The 14,698-nt window shown below is 38.7% G+C and overlaps 1 protein-coding gene across 1 annotated transcript in view; it reads right to left on the bottom strand.

Moving 5' to 3' along the window:
* Positions 1-14,698, bottom strand: part of LOC126277928 (E3 ubiquitin-protein ligase RMND5A-like) — a 69,573-nt gene that overhangs the window by 15,986 nt on the left and 38,889 nt on the right. Inside the window, 2 exon segments of the mRNA XM_049977508.1 lie at positions 5,283-5,385; positions 11,818-11,983. Of these exon segments, the coding sequence (XP_049833465.1) occupies positions 5,283-5,385; positions 11,818-11,983 (269 nt within the window).

Here is a 14,698-nt window from a genome sequence, read left to right as displayed (position 1 = left end):
TGATGGCAAGGAAATGAGCTGGAGTCAGAAAAACTGCAAGCAACTACCATTGTCTCTCTTTTTTATTATTATTATTATTATTTTTTTAATTCTCTATAGCATTCAGCTCTACAACATTCTTTTTATAAAACATGAAATAAGATATGGAATCCAATAAAAAGAATAGTTTTCTTTCTGGCTCTGATAATTTGAGATAATCAGATTTAAAAATTGTAATGTTTTGGGTTCTGTCTTATCAAAATGTCTTCCCAAACCCATCAGTGACATCATCTGGCTAGCAGTATAGTTTTCCTCATGACATTCTACAGTGAATTAACAGAATCTACAGAAAATTCAAGCAGCTTGATGTAAACATAAAGTTAGGATCCTAAAGGAAATCCCTTCTAGCTTTGGCGTCTGACACTTATAGAAACATATCGTATCAGCAGCTTGCGATCCTGTGTAAAGAAACACTTATCGGGTTTGGGAACCTGTGGCACAACTATCAGGTGTGGTCCCTTTGGTGATGAGGATGCTCGTTTCCTCACTTCAAAAGGATACAGCAGTACAGCCACCATACCGTATTTACTCGAATCTAAGCCGCACTTTTTTTCCGGTTTTGTAATATAAAAAACCGCCTGTGGCTTAGAATCGAGTGAAAAGTAAGCGGAAGTTCTGAAAAATGTTGGTAGGTGCCGCCACAACTAACTTCTGCCATCGAATATATGTAGCGCTACACAGGCTTGCTTTGCAGGCACAAAGATAAATACTGGCGCTAAAACCTCTGTGCCAGTAAAAAAAAAAAAAAGTGGAAGACAAGCTTTTTTCTCTGCACCGAGTTTCGATCACTGCATTTTAATACATTATCCAATGTAAATTTCGTATTGTTCATCTTCGAATGTAGCAGCATTTCAATGTACTACGAAAATCCGACAGGCAAGCCTGTTTGAGATGTTTGTCAATATGGGAAACTCTACGTTCTGAATTTTTTCCTATCTGTCAGAAGAGACGATTGCTAATAGGAACTTTTATGAATTGTGAATCACATGCAGTATTCTCTTCGCCATATGAATAATACGAATATAAACATTTTGTCCTGTCTGCCTAGTAAACTACGAAACTTGAGTGAGACAACAGCAAACGCGGAAGGCTACACATATCGTGTCATGTTTATATTCGTATTATTCTTATGCCTAATAGTGATACAGTCAGAAATGAAGCACGACAATTGACTAGATTTTTAAATCTACGATAACTTTAATTTTGGTGCAGAATATAATGAACTAAAAGAGGCGTCTGCAAAGATTGTCAAACGGAGAAAAATTTTCGCTAAACTCTCGTTCAGAACATCTTCTATCATAAGCAGTCTATTATTTGGTTCTTGTTGATCATTATCAAAGAAAGCAGCAGTGTAAGTAACAACAAATAGCAGTCTCCTGCCATTGTTTCGCTAATGAGACGATAATTGTAAGCGGCGGTACCGTGCACAAAAGCAAGCCATGCAGCGAGAGGCAACAGGCCGTAAACACTCATTATCAGAAAGTGACAAACAATGCGTGGCACAATACAGTAATGCATTTTCAGCTTAGTGTGACATAAACACCTATAACAAAGATAACGGCACTGATCACATCAAAGAAAAATAAGCAATCAATTCAAACAAGACGAAGCACGTGAAAAAGGAAGGGTACCCATATAAATACGGACGGAGCACCTGACGCATAGCAATGGCTACCTGGTAAAGCTTAACTGCTAAGCTTACGACTCGAACCAAACTGCTGTATCTGTATCGTCATTCATTCGACCTAAATTATGTCTCATATTATAATGGACCAAGATTGTTTCAATTTGGAGATGCAGCCTAAAATTTTTCTCTCACCTTGAATTTCAAGTCTCAAATTTCAGGTGCAGATTAGATTTGGAAAAAAAATTTTTCCTTGATTTAGAGTCTCATTTTTCAGGTGCGGCTTAGATTCGAGTAAATACGGTAAATCATACCAGCACATTTATATAATTTTTCATGTGTACATTAAGTTCCACATTTAACGACAAACTATGCTAACACAAATGTATGCTATACCTTAAACCAGAATTACTAGCGCAGTAGTAGGACATACTAATAATTCTCTACAATATGAATACATCCCAAAAAAATATCAGGATGACTGCTGTGAACTTCACAAAAATTTTCACAATGCGACAGTGATGTAAAACCAGCAGGCTATTTATACAACGTGTGCTGCAACTGTTATGTAACAATTTTACTATCGTACCATGATCCCGCTGCCTTGGTAACACACAGTTAAATTGCGAAGTTTACAACCAATTTGATTCTATAGTTATAGCAGAAAAAGAGACTAAAATATGTCGCAAAGAGACATGACAAAAGACACCCTCTTTTTTTCAAGTTTTTCGAGTTATTTGAACTTTATCTCACTTCCTAGTGATGAAGACATTTGCTGTTGGCTTCTCCAGATAGTACCAAACAATTGTAGAACACAATAAAACATGTCAGATTTGAGTACCAGCAGAATATGGGACCATTTTCAATACATCTCCACCTTTTCATTGTTTTTTAGTCCTTTTGTGCTCACATTTCAAAACCAAATATAGTTTTTAGGTGGTTTAAAGGTTCTTTCTAATGAAAATGGTTAGTTTTCAGAGTGACTTTTTTGTGAAAGTGGGCAAGAAAACAGCCATTTTTAAAAAAAAAAAAATTGCCACCTTTGCCCTCAATTTATCAGTAGTAGGAAAATGAAATTTTATATTCGCAGACCTTGTATTGATAATTTATTATGCAAAATGTTTCAATTTTATCATACAGTTACTTCCAGATATATAAAAAATGACTAAACTCTATTTTTTTCCAACTGCCTACTTTTGTGGCCGACTTTGCTTCAAATTGTCCTTAAACAAATCCTCCAAGAAATCATCTTTTATTATTTCACTTAATAAAGTGCAAAAAGTTGCACACTGACCTAGTTTTATGATGATCTAGTTTTGCTTCTCTCAAGTAAATATGATCACAAATGACTATACAGTATCTCCAGTAGTATTGAATTAATCATTATGAAACTTTACCAAAGTTCGCTGGGAACATGTGCCATTGTTAATAAACAATTTCATCAAAATCTGTGATGGTCATGCAGGAGCCTTTGGACCACTTGGCACGCAATGACCCAGTTAATACTGAATTCACATCACTTGTTACACAAAAATTATTCCATCGATGCCATATAACCTTTATTTCAGCCTGTTTATAAAATAAGAGATCTTAATACTATGAGAAGGATAAATTGGTCACAGACAGGCACAACAAAATGACTTCTAAAAAAGTAAGCTTTCACCCATGAGACCTCCTTCTGAATTAACACACACACACACACACACACACACACACACACACACACACACACACACACACACAGACACAGACACAGACACACGACTGCTGTCTCTGGCTGCTTAACCAGGTGGTGGGGGTAAAGAGGAGACTGGGGCAGGAAGGTGGAGGGATAGCAGGTGAGGGGTGGGGGACAGTAAAGTGCTTCTTGTGAGAACATCATGAGGGAGGTGGAGAGAGGGTAGGGCAGCTAGGTGCAATCAGGAGATTAGACGGAGGGAAATGGGGAGGGGGTGGCAAAAGAGAGGAGTAAAGAGACTGTGGGTGCATTGGTGGAATAGATGCCTGTGTAATGCTGGACTGGGAATAGGAAAGGGGACAGGTGGCTGAAGGACAGTGACTAACAAATGTTGAAGGATATATTGCGGGGAGAGCACCCACTACACAGTTCAGAAAGTTGGTGTTGACAGGAAGGATCTAGATGGCACAGACTGTGAAGCAGTCACTGAAAGGAAAAACTTGTGTCGGACAGCAAGCTCAGCAACTGGGTGGTCCAGCTGTTTCTTAGTTACAGTTTTTCAGTGTCCATTCACAAAGACAAACAGCTTCTTAGTTGTCATGCTTACGTAGAACAAAGCACAGTGGTTGCAACTTAGCTTGTAGACTTTGGAGAACTGTTTCAGAGGCAGCCCAGCCTTTGATGAGATATGAGATGCTTGTGACAGAACTGGACTAAGTGGTGGTGGGAGGATGTACAGGACAGGTCTTGCATTAAGTCTATTACAAGGATATGAACCATGAGGCAAGTGGTTGGGAGCAGGGTTGTATAGGGATGGAAGAGAATATTGTGTAGGTTGGGTGGCAGCAGAATACCACTGTGGGAGGGGTGCGAAGAATTGTTGGAAGGACACTCCTCATTCCAGGGTACAGCAAGGGCTAGACAAAACCCTGGCAGAGAGTGTGATTCAGTTGCTCCAGTCCTGGGTGCTACTGAATCACAAGTCATATGGTGAGACTTTGGTAGCTGGTGGGTGACTGGAAAGATAAGGCATGAGAGGTCTGTTTCTGAAAAAGTTGGGAAGGTAAAGATGGTCTGTGAAGGCCTCAGTGAGACCCTTGCTATATTTCAAGAGGGACTGCTCATCGCAATAAATGTGACAGCCATGGGTAGCTAGGCTGTCTAGGAGGGACTTCATGTATGGAATGGGTGGCAGTTGTGGAAGTGAAGATATTGCTGGTGGTTAGGAGGTTTAATATGGACGGAGATACTGATATAGCCATCTTTGAGGTGGAGATCAACATCAAGCACTTTACCATCTCCCACCTGTGTCCTGCTATCCCGTCCCTCCCCAGTGTCCTCCAAAACCCCACAATCCAGATTGCTTCTTCCATCATGCACTGTTGCTCACAGTCTGACCTCGGCAGCCCACTCTCAGAGTGGTCTCGTGTGTGTGTGTGTGTGTGTGTGTGTGTGTGTGTGTGTGTGTGTGTGTGTGTGTGTGTTTGTTTGTTTGTTTGTTTGTTTGTTTTGTCCGATTCAAAAGGTCTTTTGGCTGAAAGCTTACTTGTTTAGCAGCCATTTTGTTGTGGCTGTCTGCAGCTCAGCATATCCACTATATGGTGAGCAGTAATTTATCCCTTTCATAATATTGTCTTTATCCCATCCTGGATTTTCCATTGTTTGAAACTGGATATCTTTTCAGTTTCCTGTATGCATCTCACTTTCAATTTAACCCCAACATAGTGTTTGGATATAACTCCCTGTCAAATCATTCATCAGCCACAGAAACAATGAAATGCAAGAGAGATGTTGAAAGATATAGAAATTATAATGTATTTTATCAGAGAGGCCTGAAATGCAATGTAAAGAATTAAAAACTCTACTCAAAGGTGTATGGAAATTTATGTCACTTAAATGTGACGCAGATTCACAAATGCTACATGAATTTCATAAACTTACAGGTAATTCATCTTTTCCATTCCAAATCCCTGTGACCTGTCTCTGCTGCATAACTTGCTTTATGTTGAGTAGAGCTGGCAGTGCTGTACATCCAGCATTCACACTGTTAAGAAGCAACATTAAATGATTGTTAGCATCACTATCACGATTCAGCAATGTGCATACAGCTTTCTTTAGGTTGTCAACAAATATTTTACATCAAAATTGGCAATAAAAATAACTTAAGTGAAAAACAAGAAACTTGGAAAGAAAGTTTTTATACAAAAGTGTTATTCTAAAAGCGAACACCTTATGTAAAAATTAACTGCAAACTATGTACCTCTCTTTCTGATTTTGTGGTATCCTCTAATTTTTTATGCAAATGTAAAATTTAACTATAATTCAGAAACACTGTATGCATTTCATCAACATAAAACTCACCACACAGATAAGAACAGCCAAGTGACATGACACCATCCCTGCCTTAGTTTTCATTTTTAGAAATACATACCTTCCAAGCAGTGCTCTTGATTTGTGACTGTATGCACCCATACCAGATACCCCTGATGAATAAAAAAAATCAGAACTGCAGCATTTGAGGTGTGGCATGATAAAATTTTACTTTTTACCAGTACAAATGTTGTATTCACCCTTTTAAAATACCCAGTAAAGTGTTAAAACTACATTTTAAGAAGTCTAAGTTTCAAACCCAACCCCCCTCCCAGAAGGTCACAGTAATAGAATCCTTTAAAAAAATTACAAATCGAGCACTGCTTGGATGCACTCATTCTATTGTTTGACTATAACATTTATAGGAGTCTCCAGCTTTGCTTGAAACAGATTTTGCACTAATCACTAGTTTATTGGTAAACAATTCAGTACAGCAGACAGCAGAAGCAAACACATCATCTGATCTTTATGACACTAAATGTGGTCACAGCAGCATACATGTAAACAAAATGCACATATAGATAACTCAATCTACAATGAAACTGTATGGAAAGAGAATTTGTCACCAGGAAAGAATCATTATACTAAAAACTGAAATACTAGTGTAAATGTATGCAATACAAAAACTTTAATTTTGTTTTGTCAGTTATCTCACTTATCCGGTTTTATACCAAAGTAAAATATTTTCAATTTTGTGTACAGGTGTAAGACTGAAGCAGCCATTCAACCAGCTGACGCCAGACAATTAACAGTCTCATTTGTTTTCGTCATTTTCAATATTTGTTTATATAAAAAAAACAAAGATGCTATGACCAAACGAGAAAGCGTTTTATCGTTCGGTAAGTCACAGCTTTTTTTTTTTTTATATACATTTTTCCCACGTGGAATGTTTCTCTCTATTATATTCAATATTTGTTTAACATCATACATGTAAATACATGAGATAAACACAAAAGCAACAGCATTTCCGAAAAAAAAAGTACTGAGTTTTGAACTGTTAATGTCATAATAAAACTGGAGGAAATATTCATCATCCACATTTCATAAGAGTTTTAGTAAATACCACTAGAACAATAAATAAAAAATACTGTTTACTCCTCGTTTGGGTACAAGCGCAAAATCCCTTACTTTGAGATACTTTTGCAGAAAATACTGTTTTGTTATGGTTGCTGACTGTGTGTTCCTCAAAAACAATGCAGTTGCCTATTATTGTCAAAACTGTATTTTTTTCTATTTTTTGTGCAAGTTAGAATTCATAATTGTGCATCTACATCTTCATGGATACTCTGCAAATCACATTTAGGTGCCTGGTAGAGGGTTCATCGAACCACCTTCACAATTCTCTATTATTCCAATCTCGTATAGCGCCCGGAAAGAATGAACACCTATATCTTCCTGTACGAGCTCTGATTTCCCTTATTTTATTGTGGTGATCATTCCGCCCTATGTAGGTCGGCCTCAATAAAATATTTTCGCATTCAGAGGAGAAAGTTGGTGATTGGAATTTAGTGAGAAGATTCCGTCGCAACGAAAAACGCCTTTCTTTTAATGATTTTCAGCTCAAATCCTGTATCATTTCTGTGATACACTCTCCCATATTTCGCAATAATACAAAACTTGCTGCCTTTCTGTGAACTTTTTCGATGTACTTTGTCAGTCCTACCTGGTAAGGATCCCACACCACACAGCAGTATTCTAAAATAGGATGGACAAGCACAGTGCAGGTAGTCTCCTTAGTAGTGTCCTGCCAATAAAACACAGCCTTTGGTTAGCCTTCACCACAACATTTGTATGTGTTCTTTCCAATTTAAGTTGTTCATAATTGTAATACCTAGGTATTTAGTTGAATTTATGGCTTTTAGATTAGACTGATTTATCACGTAACCAAAGTTTAACGAGTTCCTTTTAGCACTCATGTGGATGACCTCTCACTTTTCGTTATTTAGGGTCAACATTACACATCTCAACAAAAGTGTGGAATATCACAGAGTTTACTACAATGACTTCTCATAGTACACCCACTGAGGTTTGTACAGTACTTTATTAACAAAATAAACATAATTCCTTCTGAAAACAAGAACGATTTTGGTTAGTTACAAAACATCATTACAAAACAAAGCAGACCCTCTCCTATGTGTACACCTTGAAAACAAAAATAGTGAAATCTTTATCTCGTGTTAATGATAATCATTATTTAGTAGAGAGTGTAGTGATTTGAGAATTTCTGTGTAACTTCTAGAACCACTCAGTCTTCTACCATCTCGAACACACGATATTCTGGATATGAGTGTGGGATGGTGCAACCCTACCTACTGCACATTACATGTTTGTGTGTGCAGGTTTAAAATCAGTCACGGGAAGAAAGTAGAAGCAGTGGTCAGACGGCACCAAAAAGTAGCTGTCAGGCAATTCATAGATGTTTTATTGAGTCTGTAAGGACGAACTATGGAGTTTGTATGCAACTCTGTGCTTATTGTGTCACTGACTATTGTTATTAAAACAAGAACAGTTGAAAAGTACTCTTCCAAACTCTTGACGCAACCTTGTTAGAGGCAAGACTCATTTTATGATTCATGTTAAGAAAGATCATGGTATCCAAGCCAACTTTCTTTACCTGTAATTCAATTTGTTTTTAATGTCCGACTGTACGAGAGACTTGCAGGAAGCTACATATTCATGTGGGAAGTGAAATATTTACTGTGTATGGAGGTCAAATACATTGTTAGTTGACAAAAAGTAAAGTTTGTATGTCTACTTATTTCATAAGTAGAAAGAGTCTAAAAATTCCTGTAGCAAGCATTATTCGACGGTGAAGAAGTCAAGAGGGTTTACAGCAGCCGGCTATTCAGTACAGAAGAGTGGCTGCAAATTCCAAGTAAGTCATCTCATAAAGAAGTGGAAGGTGGTTTGGGGGAATAAGCACATATACCCCAGATCCACACTCACACTTTAAGTCGTCAGAGTTCATCCACTATGTGCATATACTCTGGATGAGAGCCATCGATCTTGAGGTATAAGGTCCTACTCCTCAATGGCAGCTTCAGTGAAGTCCTGAAGATTGCCAAGGGGATTCGGATGCGGTGCAACGACCACCTCCAACAGGTCCCATGCATGCTCAACTGCATCATGTCTGGGGACTTTGCTGGCCACCACATTAGGCTGATGTTGCATCTTTGACGATACCGAGACACTGCTAAAGTACAGTGCAGGTCTTGCATTGTCATTGACTAGGATGAAGCTGTCACTGGCTTGGCAACTGTAGGGCCTCACAATTGTTTGTAGTACCTCCTGCAGGTATTTGGAAACAGTCAAATTGCTGTAGATCAGAACTGAGGGGTCCGCCGTCCCATCGTTATTGTCATCCAGAACATTACACTTCCAACTGCAAACAGACGGACTTCCTGAACTTATCAGCATTCCTAGTGTCATCTAGTTCTTCGTCAATCCTTAACACGTCTAGTGTCCAGTCGAAAACCAATCCTGTTCTCATCAGCAAACATGACATTACACCACTGTACAATGGTCCACTGTTGATGTGTCAGACTCCAGGTCTTTGCATTGGTTCCATTGGTTCAGTGCAAAACTTCTCACTGATCTTCTGGAATGAAGACCACCCTGATGCAATCTTCTACACATTATTTGGTCTGAGGTACGAATCCCTGTTGCGCAGACATCATTTACAATATTTCTGGCAGTTGGTGTCAGGTGCCTGCGAGCTGACAGTTGGAGGCAACGATCCTGCATTGGTGTTGTCATATGAGGATGACCACTGCGAGGTCTATTGTTCACATTTCCCATCTCTCTGTACTTTCTTCACACCCTAGACAAACCACTTTGAGTGACAAGTAACCGATCAGCAACATCTTACTGTGTATGACTTGCTGAAAGTAAAGCCACCATCCTGACCCTATAAAAGTGTTGTATGCCTCTACGTGGAATGTTACTGCAGTGCTGTATACAAACTGAATGAAGCAGTTCTTGATACTGGACTTCTTGCGATGTGCCACTGTGGTAGTGGTATGTTTAAGGAACTGGGAAATGGCCACACGCATGTCAGTAATAAATATCATCCAGTACATGGGCTCTAACTGGATAAAACATGAAGTGCCTAGGTTTATGAGCTCTCTGGTATCATAGACTACATTTTACAACAGTATTCCAAACTACTGTTGAGCAGGGTATTTTGTACATTATCACAACATTCATCATTTGGAGCAAAGTTCCAAACAACACTAACACTTGTGAAACCTGCATCATCTAGAAAAAACTGCCCCAATGAATCTAAACAGTGTACCAAACAATTGAAGACTGCAGAATGATGGAATACATGTGGCTGTAGCAGTGCTCTCTCTTGAATGATAAGGACAATCAATGTCAAATCCATCATCATCATCATCATCATCAAGCTCAGTTAATGGACAGTGTTAAAAGTAAAAACATGGAAGCTATCAGTCTTTGAGAAATGGGCTTGTCACAATGTGACAATTTGAATATGTAGAGACAACAGTAAGCATGTGTCAGACTATGATTTGAACCTGGATATTTTGCTTATTACAGTTACCTTAACCATTAGACTATCTGAGAAGGGCACCAGATCCAGCTTAAAGTTTCACTGTCACTAATGTTTCCTCCACATCTGATTTCTGAGCACAATAATAAAATGTTCTCCCAAAAGGTATATGGGAAGAGCTCCAATGGGGGAAAGGTGAAAGTGGAGCATCATGGCTTACCCTACCACAAGGAGTACATGTGAAATGAATTAAATACACTGAAATTTAATTCATTCCATAACATTTTGGTACATGCACAGAATGCTGCATTATAGTGACAAGCATGTGGAACTAGTTGTAGACGGAGGTCACATGGGATGATGAGCAGGTACTGAAGCATGGAATGTGACTATAGCATGGAATAACTGCAATCTTGTCTGTGCAGCCTTAATAAAGTGTACAGATTTCACCACTGTGGTGATTCAGTGTTGAAGCACAACAGTGGATTTGCACTGTTCAGTAGAGGTTTGACGGGTGGCATAAAGCCTTTGCCCAGAAACTACAAACACATCCAATTCCAACTGCCAAATGAATGCCAACACTCATAAGGCAAAATGTTGTTCTAAATGAGACCGGCATTTTACCAGTTCTACAGTAATAGCGGCACATGTTCTGGATTCTATCACAGTATTCACAATCAAACTGTCTGCATTATTGTGCAGCACAATGTATAAGTCCACAGTGTAATGGGTTTTGGTGTCACTGGATAAAGTAATAATCCGAGTTGCGACTGCTACGTCAGGGCAATTTTTGAGCCTGAGGAACTGTCTTTCCTTCATGTGATTTTGCAAGTCATATTTCAACGCAACAATGCATGATGACATGAAAGACTGTTCAAGTCACTTTCAAAAAACAATAGGTACGACAGTTTTCACTGCCTTCGTAATCACTATATTTGTTGCCCATAAAGCATGTCTGGCCTATGGTCAATAAGAAGCTTGTTCATTCTCATCCTTCAGCAGTCACCAATGGTTAGTAGACACTCGAACAAACTATGTGGACAGAAATATAGCCAGGCTCACAAACAAGCCATCCGATTCCATGCTGCAATGTACTTAATGTGTTACTGCTGCCTGTGGAGTCTGGACATCATACTAACTTCCCAGGGTCAAAAATTATGTACAGTTCTATAATGCTAATCATTAGTGTATTATCATGAACCCAATCCAAGACATGTCAATTACTTCAGGCACTAATTCTCTTTTGATGTTGCAGTTTTACAAATGCCAGCTGTATTACACAATACATATTCCAAAATGTTTAGTCTTTTCTGAAATGTGACCAGTCCGTCAACTTAACTCACTCAAGAACAAATCAAATAATCTTGACCGACATTGTGCAGAATGAATGCTTTAATGTGATAAACATTATTTGTGACTGAAGCAAGCTTTGAAATACTCCCTGTTTAGTAGCCTGTTATTCCTAAGAATTTATCAAACTAGAAAAACGTCACGTAAAACAAAGGTGCACAAGTGGAGCATGCATATCTTCCATTGCCCAACAAAAAATCCATCTACAAGGAAATTAGAAAGAGTTGTCCTCTGAAAATTACTTACCATACTGTCAATGGGCTATCAACACTTAAACCAAGCAGGGAACACGCATCTCTTGTGAAAACATCTGCTATTTCGACCCACATATTTGGGTCTAACAGATGGCTATATGGAGATTTATCAATACCATGAGGCAGATACAGAAGCATTCCCATTAAGCTTTGGATTTCTGTTAAAGAGAAAAGTGTGAATCAGCCTTAGGAGCAAAAGGTATGTCTCTCTTGGAAACAAGTGCACAATAATCTACATATATTCACACAATACCACTAAAATATCTTTTACACTAGTATTAATAGTCCCACCAACATGAGGCACACAGATTTAACGATTTTTGGTTTTGCTTTAGTAACAATTAAGATCACCATCAGGAAGATAATTAATAATTCATGAATGTAACTCCACACCTTTTATTTTCTCTCTTCTTCTTTACAGGTTTGCTGTAAATTAATACATGTTGAATACATGTTGCAACAATAACACAGGTTTGCCATTAGTACTCTACGGTCGAGTGGACTCCCACACTTCGCTGATTTACCTCTGGAGTTTCCTGTGAGTTCTGCAGGGGTGTGTGTGTGTGTGTGTGTGTGTGTGTGTGTGTGTGTGTGTGTGTGTGTGTTGGAGTTCCATGGTATAGTTGATTATGTCACACGTGAATGCACAACCTTAACACTTTGAAACACCCAATATTCACTGTCAGAGAAAAGCTACATTATGAAGGGTAAAGAAAGAAGAGAGCAGCGATATCAAAGCTAATGTCCCCTAAGTGGAAACTAAATTATTGCAAAAAGAATCACAATGGGTATGAACAAGCAGCCATTATTAATGTGTGTTTCAATCAACACTGACATTAAAAAACAGTGCCACAGTAACCAGTATAACAGTTTTTATTGAGAACATTAATTCATTCAAGTACATTTGCACACTGCTAATCCCAGAAATAAAGTAAAACTTTATCATTACAAACAATGTAACTGTAACGGGAACTGTCAGAAGAGATAACCAATAAATAGAATGTAATTTTAAATTGATGTCTTTCATGAAACAATCTGCACATTGATTAACAGGCTTTAGATAAGAAAGAACAGGTCCATCTCTGTTATTGGGTGCACAATTTCACCAATTATATATGTACTGTAATTTACCCTTCTGTCAAATTCTGTTTGTGCATGTGCATGTGAGTGTGCATGCAAGAAGGCACATTCTCAAGCATGCACAGGCTAGGAAGTACAATCGAAGGACTAGATACTGGGTGTCTGGCATTTGCTGTTTGCTGATGATCTCTCGATAGTATGACATAGAAACCAAGATAAAGCAAATCTAGGTCTTGAAAGAGAAAGCTGAAGAAGTCAGATTACAGATCATTTTTGAGAAAATGAAATATGTGTCAAACCAAAAAGGTGCACCAAAAATGATTACTACAAAATATTGTGATCAATGGCATAGAGTGAGAAGGTAAAGTACAGAGAAATCAAAAGATGACCAGAACATCCTACAAGACTGGAAACATCTTCCATAAATCCACAACTGTCACATGGGTTGAATGAAAAGTAATGCCTCCACCTTCGTTAACTGGGTTTGGATGGGAATATTTTAATACATCAAATGCACAAATAATCCTTAGAATGTGATATTTAGTTACCAATATTCAATTTTCCACACAATCACCAGCCAATTGGATACATTTCTGCCAATGATGAACTAGTCTTCTGAAGCTGTCATGGAAGAAGTCGACAGTTTCCGCAACCACAATCTCACAGTTCTCTCAACATCTTCATCAGAAGCATAATGATGTCCCTGCAGATCATCTTTTACTATCGGGAACAGATGGAAGTCAGACGGTGCTAAATCAGGACTGTATGGAGGATGCCGTATGGTGGTGAGATTCAGTCTCTTAAAGTTCTGCTGTGGTGGCACATGAAGTGTGTGATCTGGCATTGTCATGCTGCAGGAAAACATTTCCATTTTCCTTTCGGACCCTTGTTAGCAATCATTTCAGAGTTTGTAGCGTCGTGATTTAACGCTCTGAATTTATTGTTGTTCCACAATCAAGGAAATCAACATGGATAACACCATCTGTGTCCCAGAACACTGTGGCCATGATTTTTCCAGCTGAGAGCTGCATCTTGAATTTCTTTTTGTGGGACAAGTCTTTGTGTCGATATTCCATAGAATGAAGTTTGTCTCTGGGTCGTAATGGTGTACCCACGTTTCGCCTCCTCTCACAATTGAATGGAGAAAGGTGTCACCTTCATTGTCATAATGTGAAAGGAGTTCCTGGCAAATTTCAAGTCTGTGCAATTTCATTTTAGGAGGCAGCATCCAGGATACCCATCATGCACAGATCTTCCGATAGCCAAGCAATACAATGAGACGCATGCATTCTTGTGAAATGCTGATTGTGTTCTCCATTTCTCTGTGAGCGATACGACGATTGTCCTGAATCAATCCGTCAACATTTTGGTTGTGAAACTCATTGGTTGCTGTCACAGGACGTGCAACTCTTTGTTTGTCATGCAGGTCAGATGTTTCCGCCTCAGCATCTTTAAACTTACTCCCCCAATGATGCACAGTACTCACATCAACACAATCACTATAAACTGCTTTCATTCTCTGATGAATCTCCTTTGGGGTGACACCACCTGCTGACAAGAATTCAATGACTGCACGTTACTTAAATCACATTGACTGACCGTCTGTGCAGGGTTCCATACTTAACACTGTAACAACACAACTGTTCAATGCTAATACTCCCCGCCAAAAGAAAACCAGAAACCTTATACACATCAGAAACATTGGCCACGGATTGAAAAGGTGCACTAAAAACATCAATCTAGAGAGAAAAATCATCAAAAATATCCTTCTTCCCAATAAGACAGAGGAAAGC

Source organism: Schistocerca gregaria, chromosome 1, assembly GCF_023897955.1.
Source record: "Schistocerca gregaria isolate iqSchGreg1 chromosome 1, iqSchGreg1.2, whole genome shotgun sequence".
Taxonomy (NCBI): Eukaryota; Metazoa; Arthropoda; class Insecta; order Orthoptera; family Acrididae; genus Schistocerca; species Schistocerca gregaria.
Note: the sequence above shows the minus strand (reverse complement) of the source record. Positions and strands in the feature narration are given on the sequence as shown.